This window comes from Pituophis catenifer, unplaced genomic scaffold (assembly GCF_029215685.1).
Source record: "Pituophis catenifer annectens isolate HBS135680 unplaced genomic scaffold, rPitCat1.0.hap2 SCAF_15, whole genome shotgun sequence".
Classification (NCBI taxonomy): Eukaryota; Metazoa; Chordata; class Lepidosauria; order Squamata; family Colubridae; genus Pituophis; species Pituophis catenifer.
Window position 1 is genome coordinate 20,171,820 of NW_027256895.1, and position 15,350 is coordinate 20,187,169.

Genomic DNA, 15,350 nt, shown 5'->3' on the forward strand with positions numbered 1-15,350 from the left:
TTAAAACTTTCTTTTCATGAGCTGATGTTTGTTGTTCAGTTCAGATCTCATCACAATGATAAAACACTTGGGAAGAAAGATGCACACCAATAAGCCAGCACTGGAGGAGATCATGGAGAAGATCTCCACAGCCAACATATATTTTCCCCTAGTGCTTAGGTAGGTTGGAATAAAGCACAGCCAAACACTGCAGAAGAGCAACATGCTGAAGGTGATGAATTTGGCTTCATTGAAACTGTCAGGTAACTTCCTAGCTAGAAAAGCAGCAGAGAAGCTAAGCAGAGCAAGAAAACCCATAAAGCCCAAAACACAGTAGTACATGGTGACTGATCCTTCATTGCATTCCATAATGATTTCTTCAGTCATTGACTTCATATCAAAATCTGGGTATGGTGGGGATGTTATCAGCCACACAGCACAAAAACCTATTTGGACAAGGGAACAAGTGAGAAGAATGAAACTTACCATTCTTCCCCCCACCCATTTCCTCAATCTGGAACCAGGTTTGGTGGCCATGAATGCTAGAACCACAACAAAGGTTTTGGCCAGAACACAAGAAACTGCCACAGAAAAGACGAGGCCAAAAGCCGGTTGTCGAAGGAGGCATACAACCTTATTGGGTCTTCCAATAAATAGAAAGACACAAAGGAAAGAGAGGAGAAGAGAAACTAGAAGTGCATAAGTGAGATTTCGGTTGTTGGCTTTGACAATGGGAGTGTCCTTGTGTTTCATGAAGATGGTGATGACCAAAGATGTCATTAAAAAAAAGCAAAGAGAAAGAACAGTCAGACTGATACCCAAAGGTTCTCCATAGGACAAAAATGTGATCTGCTTTGGAATACAGGTATTTTTGTCAGGGTTTGGATAATGGTCTTCTGGACACCGAAAGCAGTCATCCATGTCTGAAAAAAAGCACAATAGAGTGGACATAGTGGATTAGAGACCATGTTGCACTTTCATGGCTTAGTTTCATTATGTTTGGAAATTCCCTACCTTTCTCCTTGGATATTTCCCACTCTGGACACGGAAGGCAATTATAGCAGCAAAATGATTCCCCTTCTCTCTTGGCCTTGCTGTATCCTGCCGCACAGGGATCATTGCACCTAGAAAAAGGTGATCCCTATTCATGAATGAAGAAGAAGTTTTTAAGGTATAGAAGGGAAAGGAAGTGCTTGAAGAGATATTATTACTAGGTAATCAACAGATTAAGGAAGGAATGATAAACTAAGAACCTTCCCAAATATACCAGATAGGAAATATGATCAAATGAGCTTATTTTACCTTACCATAGGACTATTAACAGGTCATTGAAAGTATTATTTCCTGCCATCGCTTTTACAACCTCAGAATGCTGAGTGGTTCCTTTCTGTGGTTTTTTCTCTGCCCATTATGCATTTTCTTAAAATATTGTTACTAGGCAGCAACTCTTCACCTCCTCTCAACCTACCCCAAGGTCTTCCAAAATCATTCTCTCAAACCACTTCATTAAGAATTATGTTCTTTGATGAAGCATACTTTAAAGTATGAAGACTTTGAGACCAATTATTCTACAACTAATTTGTTAAATATCCAAGGTCCTCTGAAGCTGTCATGGAGCCACCTTTTCCACAACATTCCTCTAAAAGAGAGTTCTATACTTAACAAAAATTGCCCAATTTTTGTAAAAAAATAACCTTTTTAATAGGAGGCAGATCAGGGCTCGTTAAGAGGTAAAGTAATACTTCACTCAAAGGTGAATTAACTATTACTAGAACCCACTCATACAAGATTTCTAAGCCACTTTAAAAGAGGTAAGGTGTCAGGGTTCCAAGTAACACCCCCAAGGAAAGAAGACTCTGAGGCTAGAATTTCCTCAAAGTTCCATTTTATTAGAGATGTCATATGGGCACATCTGGGAAAGCGCAAATCTGAAAGCTTCCACGTTTTCTCCACTCATAGAAAAAATCCAAGTCCCTGCCCAGCACCCACATGTCCATCACATGGCCCAATTGATGCAGTGTTCCAAATGGAGAGGCCTCCAAGTCACACCCTTCCAGGTGCAGAAATGTCAACATTCCTATAGATATCCCCCACCACTAACTTCTGTAGGTTAGCACATAAACAAAACTGCGATTTCCGTCAATAAAGATAATATTTTATCTACATAGATGTAGGCAGACAAATCTAGATTCATATATCTAACCTGATTAAAGCCTACTGGCCATGTGATAAAATCCACGGAGACGTTGAAGAACTTGTCTGGAGGTGCTGTAGGATCTACTGCTCCAACTTTGACCCTAAGAAAGGACTGGTTGGGGAATGTGATCCAGTTGATAATATCAAATCCACCAATGATTTTTCCATTTTCATCAAAGGAAATCTTTTCACTAACACTGTTGTTGAATCTGGCATTTCTCAGAAAATAATGAAGCTAAAGAAGATGAGAGAGGGAGAGAGGGAGGAAGGAATTTTTTTTTTGTTTTATTCTAGTTTTTAGACCAGCATCAAACAAATATCATAGCAATTACTCCAAACTATACAAATAAAATACCATACGTCTAATATTCTAATATAATATTTCATAGTTGTTAACATAGAAATACAGAATATAAATTGTAAAACCAGTGAAAAATCTATATAGCAATAGCCCTTAGACATATACTGCTTCACAGTGCTTTACAGCCCTCTCTAAGCTGTTTAAAGACTCAGCATTTTGCCCCCCAAAATCTGGGTCCTCATTTTACTGACCTCGGAAGGATGGAAGGCTGGGTCAACCTTGAGCCAGAGAGAATCAAACTATAGTAGTCAGCAGAATTAGACTGAAATACTGCATTCTAACCACTGTGCCACCACGGTTCTTGAGCCTAGTATGCTATAAGTGTTTAACTTGGATGTTTAAGTTACATTGACATAGACCAATGTAAAATGTAGAAGTAATAATAGCATTTCAAAAGGGCAAAAATGAGAGTATTACAGAGGACCAATCTTTTTAAGGGAGATATTCTATCTGTAATATTCATAAAGGATGGATGGGTCAGTTCATAACAATCATTGCTAACAAGTCACTATTCACATTTCAGGGTGAAAAATGGTCAACTCTATAGTGAATGATTTCTTCTTTGAAATAAACAGGCTTCAAAAAGGAAAATTATAATAACCTATGTCTTTCTTAAGTAAGAATCTCACTATTATAGCAATAGCACTTATATACCGCTTTACAGTGATTTATAGCCCTCTCTAAGGGATTTACAGAGTCAGGCTATTGCCCCCAACAATTTGGGTCCTCATTTTACCCACCTAGGAAGGATGGAAGGCTGAGTCAACCTTGAGCCTGGTGGGATGCGAACTGCCAAATTGCAGGCAGCCAGCAATCAGCAGAAGTAGCCTGCAGTACTGCAATCTAACCACTGCACCATCAAGGCTCTTATCAGTCCTTTTTCTTCCATTCAAGGTTTGGTTGAGAATGACTTAATCTAAAAGTCGAAAAGTAGGCATCAAGGTACTTTGAACGATCAAAATTGATGTTCATTTTTTTAAAAAAAAAAAAACCTGACACTGAATCTATTGGAAACTTATGGAATGTTAAATTTCTAAGAGTATATTGAACATTTTGGATCAAACTCAGTGTAAATATTCCAAGCAAAGCATCTAGAATAAAAGGCTGTTAAGCTGTGTTTCAGCACATAATTCAAAAGTAATGCATTTTTATAATTTTAATATGAGCATATAAATATTTTAGCTGGTCAAGGCATTGCTATATTTCACATTTAGACAAAATACCAATACCCTTACAGAATATATTAGTTAGATTTTATGGACATAAGTTGCAACTACAGATATGGTGAGATTTTGGCATTTCTGTGCTTAAAATCTTACCTGCCACCAGAACTTGTGATTCTGAAACTGTTGTCTTCCTTCTTTTGCTATTATTCTTCCCCTGGATTTGGATAAATACAACGACTGCAAAGCATGTGCCACAGCATAGACTGCATTATAAATATTGTAGCTTTGGCCTCTCATGTGTGTTTCGAACACAGATGTAGGAAGGGTCACAAGCTTTTCCTGTCCAGTACATTTTTTCTCAGATTTCTCCATTTTTGAGTTTGAGAAGACACAATCAAATGCCTGTTCCCAAAAATCTTTTTGAAAATGATCTTGTTGATTTTTAGTTGGATTTAGGTTTTGAAGAAATCCCTGGAAGTCTTGGACTTCTTTTGTGTGAACTGCAAAGGATAAGGCCCCATGTAGGAAATGGATGTCCCAAGATTTATGAAATGAACTGGAAGTGCAATCTGTTTGAGCAGTTGTAACCCAAATTTTTGTCTTCTTTGGTATATCCACTACTTCTGATAATTGGAGGTATGTTCTCAGAAGTGATATAGATTCAATTTCACCATAGAAGACTATTACATTCGCTGTACTGTTCATGATAACTTGGAATATATGGACACCTTTGCCTATTAGATCATTAAAATCAATGTAAAAATCTACCCTTGGGAACTCTTGTATGAAATCAAAGCAGATGCCATGTTGGGAAAATATGGGGAGCATCTCCTGTACAAATTTATCTCCCTTGTCATCCTTCACAACAAGAACCCCAATCCAGATCCATTTAAAATACAGCAATAACTGGAGGAGGCCACTACATTGGTGGGATTCATCTGGAAACATTTGTTGGAAGAAAACTGCTTGAGTCTCTTTATCCATAAGGGGAGTGGAGCCATAGGTCAACTATAGAAAGATAAATATTTGCAATTGCAAAGTTGTATGGAAGCCTCTGAGAACGCATTCAATTTTAGGGTGCTCTTGAATTTGTGTATTGAAACATTGTCTAAATAATTTTGTTCATTTCATGACTACCTTGGCTTCAATCTTAGTACTCAAGAAATGTTTTTCTTCCTCAAAAACTCTTATTGTTGTATTGTTGTTGTTTTTGAGGAAACATAAAAATGACCATTCTGGAAAAGGAAAGAATAAGTTTCAACTATACTTCAGTGTAGGAATATTTACCTGGGAAGGAGAGTATTTGTGGCTTGGGACTGAAATGAGAGGTTTGTAGCTTGGTTGTTGTTTTTGCTGCTGTTCTTGTTGTTTTGCAGATGTTTCATTTTTTTCATACTGAGGATGTTACCTTGTTTGGGTAATGAAACATCTGCATGAATACAACCAAGCTCATAGAGCACCAAGGACCTCTCATATTTACCTCTTCCCAATATTCCCATTGTCTGATCAGGTTTATCATTATTTGTGTTCCCCTGCTAATCCAATCAAGTATAAATGAATGCTAAACATTATGAGGCTCTCTTCTTTCTACCCCCTTTAATGGATAAACGATTTCCTAGAGAGGGAAACATCTCTAGGATACCCAAAATGCCACAGGTGTTCTTTTTTTCCTCCACAAAACTAAAACTTGGGATATACATTAATACCAAGTCTACCTTACAGTCCAAATAAATACTTTGGACGTTTAGGAAGTCAAATCTCTGTTTGCTTTTCAAGAAACATTTCTGTCTCCATGCTCTCCACTTCATCAATGCATATTTATTTTTTTTCTCTTTCTATTAACTTTTACCTTTATTTGGAGTTTGAAATTCATTTGATTACCTCAACCAAGTTAGATCATTAGAACATCTTGTACTTTTGCTATTAATCCAAGAAAAAGTTGATTTCTTGGATGCCATGTCTTCATCTGTGGTCATAAATGCTCACTGAATAACAAGAAATAGATGATTGTGTGCCAGCTGGATCCAATTAATCAATATTGATTATCAGCCATTTTAAAGTTTCCTTTCTGAGTATCTATCAAAATACAGCCTGAACTCTTTATCATAAAAGCAAAACAATCCATGTTTGTTCAGAAAGTGCTGTAGAACTTCAACACATCTTACCTGAGGAACTTTGTAGATGCACAGAATGGTCGCCATGTAGAGACAGATGTCTGATCCCCCCATGACTGCAGCTAAAGTGATTGGCGCTCCACAGATGTAGTTAGGGACGAATCTGTCCTGGTTGAAGAGAAGCACCATTGAGGCAAGATATGTCCAACTTGGACTGGAATTGCTATTATAAAGGTGGAAACCTAGTGTGACATTGGGTAGGATCTGGGCATTTTCATTGATCTCTTTAAGAGCAAACGTTAGAGCAAGTATATGCTGATAATTCTGAAAGGATACTCTGCAACAAGCATTACATAATATATTAAGAAAGGTATTATTTAGAATATGCAATGTTTCAGTAGAATATTCAGTGGGACATACTTTTGTATTATATTTAGTGCAATATATTTATCCTTCTACTAGGATCCTGGAAAATGCTTAGGACAAATATAGCACATATGTACTACTCAAGAACTTGTGGTTTTTTTAAAAAAAAAAATTATAATACCAACAAACACTGGCTTGAGGTTGGAAGAGTTATTTTGTAATATATGAGAAATGCCTAATAGCAAACCATATATTCCTAGAAATTCATTTTATTCAGAAGAATGTAACTCTATTTTGTTACGAATAAAATCAACTGAGAAAGGGTAATCACTGCTCTTAAATACCATACATATTTTTGTGGTAGTTACACCTTCATAATTTTATCTGTTTCCAGAGTCTATACTTAAAAATAAGTATGATTAAATGAGCTTTGGTCTTTTTATTGACTGATTAATCAAACAATCTCAGGGTGATTCTGGGCAGCTTTCAAATAAAAAGTTTTTATCCACTTCATGTGGAAAGTGAAATGGAGATTGACCATAGATTGATACATCTGTTATTAAGAGGGATGTTTCAGACACTTTTTCAATGACAAACTTTCAGGAAAATATTTTGATCACTGTTATGGCTGAACAGCAAGTTATAGAGGTTGATTATAAATGAAAGATGTGCTTACATAACTCCATCTTGAAGTGCCTGAGAAGGGTGTTGACTAAAATCAATAGCATCAGAAAATGTTGAGAATACAGAAATAATGCCAGCAATGTTAACATCTCCAAGCTGGTGATATGTGTGACGAATAGGAAGAGGCTCGTCCAAGTTACACTTGCAGACCACTTGAGGCATTATTGTTAACAGTAGCTTCATGAATACTAACATCTTCCATGAGTGTCTTCTTTCGGTATATAAATGCCCCTGTTGGCAACAGCATCCTTGAAGTAGATCAGACTGACCTGCCTTTGTGAGATGTTTTTCAGACAAAAATAGAGAATGCAACATGCTACCAACTTAAATCACAGAGCTTTGTGGCATCCAGCCATGGTTTGGAATATCATGGAGAACATTAATAGCATTCTTCAGGCTCAGTTCTTCCATTTTGCCTGAAATCCCATGAGTTTGGAACAGGCATGCAGGTAATGTTTAATTATAGTTGAGATAATAACCTATTCAGAATTCTGAGCTCTTGAACTATGTCACAACTGAAAAGAAAATATGCCTGGTTCCCTTGAGACAATAAACAGTGATATCTCAAGAACATTGGATTAAAATTAAATTCCTTTATAGTCAAACTTTGCTTCTTATTGACACGTCTGTATCATTTTCTTTGCAACAATTTTAAGTGGGCTTTCATTGGTATTGTTGGACTGCTCAGTCTAGGCTACCCTTCTGGAATTTCAGGTTGTCTTTTATCTAAATACTGACCAAATCCAAATGTGCTGAGCTTTCCAAGATGTAATCTTGCTTATTTTGTAATTTTGGCAAAATAGACAAAACTAGACTAGACTAGACAAAAAATTAAATTAAATTAAAATAAATTAAAATAAAATAAAATAAAATAAAATAAATAAAATAAAATAAAATAAAATAAAATAAAATAAAATAAAATAAAATAAAATAAAATAAAATAAAATAAAATAAAATAAAATAACGTAATGTAACAGAACCTAATGCAACGCAACACAATGCAACTCTGTGCAGCGCAATGCAACGGAACAGAACGCAAAGCAAAGCAAAGCAAAGCAAAAGCAAAAGCAAAAGCAAAAGCAAAAGCAAAGCAAAACAAGGTTACATGACTTCAGGATGCTCTAAAAAGCCATAAGTGCAGCCAAATGTGATCTGTTTGACCATCAGAACTTTGAATCCAGGTTATGGCTATGGCGATGTCCCTGTTAACTTTCACCTGTAACTTAACAACTGATTGTAACTCAAGAACTTGCAGGAACCAGTGATAATAAAGGAATCATTTTTTCCACAATCTTGTTGTGGCCTGTCAGCTGACAGTGGAGCTGGTGGCAGACACGAATGATGAGGAGGTTGGGGAGGAACTTGGGCCAGTTTTGGAGTCTGGGGAAGACTCTGATGGATGTTCTGTGTCGGAAGCAGAGATAGAGCCAGGGCTGTCTGACATTTCCCAGCTACCAGAGAGGCAGCTGCCTATGGAAGCTGAATAAGTGAGGAGGAAGAACAGCTGGGGCCTGTTCCAGATACGTGTATGCACAGAGCTGTTAGGAGAGGAGAACAACTAAGGAGAAAGAGTCGACTTGGGATAAAGGCACATGTGGATCAGGGGTGAAATGTAAAATTTCTTACTACCGGTTCTGTGGGTGTGGCTTGGTGTGGGGGGAATAATGTGACAGGGTGGGCATGGCCAACTTTTTTTTTTTAACTTTTCAAAGTATTTTTTCTAATGCTTTGAAAAGCCTCTGCCAATCAGGCAACTCAGCTGGGATCGTCAGAGAGGCTTTTTTAAAAATGCCTCTCTGCCGATCAGGCAACTCAGCTGGGATCGTCAGAGACTTTTCAAAGCATTTTTTTACCACTTCTTTGGCCAAGAGGTTGCAGGAAAAAATGCTTTGAAAAGCCTCTGACGATCCCAGCTGAGCCGCACGATCATCAGAGGCTTTTTTTTTTTACTTTTAAAAGCATTTTTTTGTCGGAAGAGGTTGTAGAAAAAATACTTTTAAAAGTAAAAAAAAAAGCCTCTGATGATCGTGCGGCTCAGCTATTTGTCATTTTGGGGGATTTGAAGTGAGCTTTTTTTTAAAATCAAGTTTTATTGGTTTATTTTTCCCCCACATTCACCTACATCTTTTTTGAACAGAGTATTGGCCATATCTTATCTGATACAACTTATCAAATTCTAATACATTTTACTCAATTACAATTTTTGCCACAATTTTCTTTTTTACCTTTTTTTAATCATATTTCAATATTTCTATGCTTACTACTTATATAAACAACATCTTCATTCGCCCTCAAATTCTAATTTTCCTGCTTATTCATATTTATTCTCTTTTATTTTCTAACCATTCATTCTTTATCTTAGTATATATGTTCGGGGTTGCCTTTCTTCCATTTCATCTTTTTTGTTGTACAGCAATCTTTCTTCTCAATCCTGCCATCTCCCTTTCTTCTTTCCTTCTTACTTTCTTTTTTCCTCCTCTCCTGCTCCTCTCTACTTCCTCTTCCTTTCTCCTTCTCCTCCTTTCTTCCTCCCTGTCTAGCCCACTCTCCTACTCTGATTTCCTCTCTCTTCCTTCCTCCCCTCTCTTCCATCCCTCTCTCTTCTCCCCCTCTCTTCCATCTCTCTACTCTCTACTCCTTTTTCATCTCTCTCTATTGCTGTATTCATTTTCAATTTAATATTTTCCACTATGGTGTTCAGGCAACCCCGATCTTTCTCATTTATTAAAAATATTACTCAAAATTCCCCTCCTCTTTTTAATTTTTAACAAATATTTCAACTGATTGCATTTTTTCCTTGAAACCTTTGTTAAAATAATCTTTCAACCCTTGCTTTTTTCCCTTTAACAATGTATTTCTTCTGTTTTACTTCTTACAAGTCTGTCATTTACATCATTTGCTAACATTTCATTTTCATTCAATTTTTCATTTCAATTTCAATTCCCATCTTAATTTCAATTAATTCTTTTGTTGCTTTTATTTCTCTCCACTTAGTGATTCCTCCAACATCAAAAACATAGTTCATTTTTTTTCACATTTCATCTACTGATCTATTTTACATTAAACGGTATTTTCACATATAATTTCTACAACATCCTTCTCTTTATTAACATATTAATATTTTCACTGACTCTTAACCATTTTCTTTTAAACTCTCCACAATCCATTTCTTGATGCTTTCCTCACTTTCTTCCATTCCCTTACCTTATTCCTCTTCTTTTCTTATATCTCCCTTTCTGCCTCTTTTCTTTAATTTTCACTCTGCTAATTTTCCCTCTCAATATTTTCCCATTTATTTCTCTTCTTTTCAGTTTTGAGATGTATTCTCTCTTATCCATTTTTATTCTATCACTGTTAATCCCAGTGTAATCATCTTTATTTTTATTTTCATTTATTTCCTTTTCAATATTTCCTCCTTGTTTCTCTTGCTTCTCATTCATCTTTTCTCTTTCTTTTTTCTTGCATTCTAACCAATTCTCTGCTTCCTTATTTCCCTTAAATGCTTCTCTTATTTTTCAAACATCTCCCTTAATATCTCACATTCATCCTCCCAATTCTCCATATTGTCACTTTAGAAGGCTAGAATTTTCCAATTTATTATTTTCATTTACTTATACTTCTAGTTTCAAAGTCCATGCAATATCTCCTTTTCTTTCCAGATAGTGTCCAGTTCAAATACTCACTTGAGCCATCACAATCTCAGTCCTCGTCCTCCCTGCTTCTTTTAATCTTTTCAGCTGTATACTCCTATGGCTCTTTCCCACGATCTCTCCTCCAGCAGATGTCTCTCTTCAATTCACAACTCTTTCGGCAACAAAGTATCCATTTTTTAACTCCAAGGGAATGCCCGTTTCCTCTCTTCTGAGTTAAATCTTTTTATTGTTTAAAAAATGTTCCTCTGTCTCCTTTTCCCTTGTCTTGATTTTATTTCTTTGAAAATCCAATTTTAAATCCAAGTGGAAGATTCCTTTTAGGGCTTTTGTTTTCACTTTAAAGTTCCTTTTTTTCCCCCTCCGCTTAAATTCCCAAGTGCAAATTAGCCGCTAATTGCTCGTTGGGACTTCTTTCGAGCTTTTAAAAGTTTTTTCTTCTTACCTGTGAGTTGGCCAATCACTAATCCGGTAACAATACTCTATTCAATCACAAGTCCTGCACTTTCTCTTTTTGATTATGGCTGCTCCGGCTTTTGACAGCTCTATGGCTGCCTTCCTTTGCCGATGGGTCAAAGACTAATGCTGGCACTTCAGGGAACTTGCTCTTTCCCTATCCGTGCCAGCCTGCGTCTTCTTTCTTCGCTGTCCCTATTTCTCCATAGTTCTAGATTGCTTCTCTCCTTGGTTAGCTTCCATCCATTGTTTCTTATCTTGCCTTTTGGTGCTTTGGAAAATAGGTTGACCCCTACATCATTGTAGGACCCCCTCAAATATTGGAACACTGGTATCATATTTCTCCTAGTCATTCTTTTCATTACACTAGACATAAAATTCCTGAGTGCCACTAAAGAAGACTCATCACAGTCTTCCCTAGTAGGACACTTAAAAAAAGGAAGTGCTGGCAAAACAATACAGGTTAGTGGGAGACATTGTAGCCTCTACCTATTTAAATCTCATTTCTATCAGTGAAACACAACAAAGGGTAATTCCAAAGACTCTGAAAATGTGATCCAGTGCTCACCCAGCGAAACCAGAATGATTTCATCATGTGGCATATAGAATTATAGCCTGCCTTTCAGACAAGTGCTACAACAACTCTATGTACTCAACAGACCTATAATCATGGAACATGTTATTCTATACAATATTCTATACTGTGCATATGAGTTAATATGACCAGTAAAGACAATTTAATGAGTCACATGAAATCTATATATTTAGTGGAAGACTTTGTTCATGGCAAAATTGTGAGTAATTAAATAAGGAGGAACATTTCCCATTTTTCTGTAAAAAGTAAGAATTTTTTCACTCCTTAACCCCTCTATACACTTCCATACTAGGATATATTATATATTTCACGAGAAGAGGCCTTCACTCCTCTGCTTGCAACAGAATACCTTATGCCACCAGGCTTGAAATTTTGGACTTAGACAAGTTAGAACTACATTGCCTTCAGTCTGACCTAAGCGTAGTACATAAAGTTATCTGCTACAATATCCTACCTGTCAATGACTACTTCAACCACAACAATACATGAGCACACAATAGATACAAACTTAAGGTAAACCACTCCAAACTTGATTGCAGAAAATACGACTTCAGCAACAGAGTGGTCAATGCCTGGAATGCACTTCCTGACTCTGTGGTTCCATCCCCAAGCCTCCAACAATGTTAACTTTAGACTGTTCACCCCATTCCTAAGAGGTCTGTAAGGGGGGTGCATAAACACACAATCGTGCCTACCCTCCCTGTCCTATTGTCCCCATTTATTTGTATCCATTTCATAATCATGCTTATACTTATACCTGTGATCTTATATATACAAACCAAATAAATAAATAAAAATAAATATCGATAAATACATTTGTGTATTGTTGGTTTATTTATACAATTTGTTCTGAGATATCCAAATCACAGGGGCAAGCAACATGGAATACCAATAAATTGTACATTGCATCTTGGGTTAAATGTCCACATTTTTCAATATGTAACTATAAAGAATATCAAGCAAACAAAAAGATTTCTTAAAACTTTCTTTTCATGAGCTGATGTTTGTTGTTCAGTTCAGATCTCATCACAATGATAAAACACTTGGGAAGAAAGATGCACACCAATAAGCCAGCACTGGAGGAGATCATGGAGAAGATCTCCACAGCCAACATATATTTTCCCCTTGTGCTTAGGTAGGTAGGAATAAAGCACAGCCAAACACTGCAGAAGACCAACATGCTGAAGGTGATGAATTTGGCTTCATTGAAGCTGTCAGGTAACTTCCTAGCTAGAAAAGCAGCAGAGAAGCTAACCAGAGCAAAAAAAACCCATAAAGCCCAAAACACAGTAGTACATGACCGACTCTTCATTGCATTCCATAATGATTTCTTCAGTCATTGACTTCATATCAAAATCTGGGTATGGTGGGGATGTTATCAGCCACACAGCACAAAAACCTATTTGGATAAGGGAACAAGCGAGAAGAATGAAACTAACCATTCTTCCCCCCACCCATTTCCTCAGTCTGGAACCAGGTTTGGTGGCCATGAATGCTAGAACCACAACAAAGGTTTTGGCCAAGACACAAGAAACTGCCACAGAAAAGACGAGGCCAAAAGCCGGTTGTCGAAGGAGGCACACAACCTTATTGGGTCTTCCAATAAATAGAAAGACACAAAGGAAAGAGAGGAGAAGAGAAACTAGAAGTGCATAAGTGAGATTTCGGTTGTTGGCTTTGACAATGGGAGTGTCCTTGTGTTTCATGAAGATGGTGATGACCAAAGATGTCATTAAGAAAAAGCAAAGAGAAAGAACAGTCAGACTGATACCCAAAGGTTCTCCATAGGACAAAAATGTGACCTACTTTGGAATACAGGTATTTTTGTCAGGGTTTGGATAATGGTCTTCTGGACTCAGAGAGGAAACCCTCTGAGTCGGCGGTGGGGATGCGGCAGCCATGGTGACGGCCTCGAAGCCAGGGCAAACCAGAGAAGCATTGTGCAGGAGGAAGATTGGAGAAAAAAGAGCAAAGCGTTTGGAAGCCGGGTGAGTGACATTAACCCAGGCGGGAACAGCACTCAAAAAAATGGACTTTTACAAGTGAGCCCTTAGCCTTAATTAGCGGCTATGGATTATTGGGGCAAAAAGACAAGATAATGTGCAGGAGGAAGAGACCCATCAAGGATTTACTTTTATTATGGACTGATTTGGAATGACTGTCTGTTGGAAAGTTACAAAAATTTGAAACTTCTTTAAATTGGAATGGACTACTTTTGGAGAGAGAGAAAGAGGGGAGAGGCGATAAGCAAGAATCCTTAAAAACTAAGGGGAAAGGACATATAATGGACAAAATGGAGGATTGCCGCCATGAAGTGAAAGTATAAATTATGGATTGCTTTCGGCTTGAAAGAAAAACAATGTGTCTTGCTACCTAAATTGGATTATTTTGAATAACCAAGGAGATTTGATCTTGGGGATTCCCAATCTATCTATTGGTGATCTTATTGATGGGAAGAAAGAAGAAATAAAATGGAACAATTAAAAATTGAACCAGCAGGTGTGGCAACAAAAGAAAATGGCGCAGCAATAAAAGAAGGGACAATGATACTATATATGGAATAGATGTTACAAAAGAGCTAAACTTTGCAGAATTCTTAATTTTGACAATATTGAACTTGAAAAGGAACAGTTTTGGACAGATGGGGAAAAGGAAAAATAGAATATAGCTGGTTGTGAGATAAAAAATAAAATAGCCTGATTAAAAATGGAAATGTAATGCTTAAATTTTTACATGAAGCTTGAATATTAATCGGAGGTGTTTTTTTCTCTCTCCCCCTTTTTCTCTTTTTCTTTTCTTTTCTTTTTTTTCCTTTTCCTTTTTGTTACCTTTTTCTTTCCTCTCTTTCTTGTTGTCTCTTGCTTTTTTACTTTCTATTTCCATTCCTTTTAAATTTGACTATTTAGAAATACATATATCAATCTGGTCATGAAACAAGAATTTAAATGATTAAATGAGAATAGGATGTTTTAAATATTTAAATGAATTTTGAATATGAACAGGAGTTAATTATAGATTTAATAAATACAGAAAATTGATTTTAAGGCAGATAAAAATGTTGCTTCCATAGAAAAATAAGAATAAATATGAAATGGGACGAATTTAAGAGAAATTTATAATCCAGGAGAGAATAAGTGAGAAGATATTTGTTGTAACACGTTTCTATTTTAAATTGGCGGGAGATATGAAGGAGAATATGTTGAAAAAGCAACCTATGTAATATGCTGTGAACCAGCTAAAATAAAACATTTATAATAATAGATTTAGGAGTGGAGGAGATTATGCCGGTAATCAGCGGAAGGATTGGAGAATATTATACTGGAGAACAGTTAAAATAAAATGCTGTGAACCAGCCAAATAACAGATTTAGGAGTGGAGGAGATTATGCTGGCAATCAGCGGGAGAAATGGAGGAGATTATGCTGGAAAACAGCTTGCTGTGAACCAGCTAAATAATAGATTTAGGAGTGGAGGAGAATATGCTGGGAATCAGCGAGAGGAGTTGAAGAGAATATGCTGGAAAATAACGAATTTAGTTGTGAACCAGCTAAATAATAGATTTAGGATTAATGGAGAATACGCTGGAAATCAGCTAAAATAAAATAGATTGGGAATTAGATAAAATTATGGATGGAAACATGGAATGAATGATAATGTGAAATGATTCTGAAGTGATTTTATGTAAAATGAGAAGTGTATTTCATGACAAGATTAAGGAAATTAGATGTAAATCAATAGAGATTAAAATATAGATTTGATGAAATGGGTTTTAAGATTAAGGAAT

General features: G+C 36.5%; 1 protein-coding gene across 1 annotated transcript; it reads right to left on the reverse strand.

The window, feature by feature from the left end:
- Window positions 1–7,028, reverse strand: LOC139324559 (vomeronasal type-2 receptor 26-like). Its single transcript, XM_070954270.1, has 6 exons — window positions 6,859–7,028; window positions 5,868–6,153; window positions 3,856–4,710; window positions 2,183–2,410; window positions 994–1,120; window positions 1–902 (listed from the first exon to the last, which is right to left on the reverse strand). Exons 1-6 carry the CDS (start codon window positions 7,026–7,028, stop codon window positions 1–3), a joined length of 2,568 nt encoding a protein of 855 aa, XP_070810371.1.
- Between the last annotated feature and the right edge of the window lie 8,322 nt (window positions 7,029–15,350).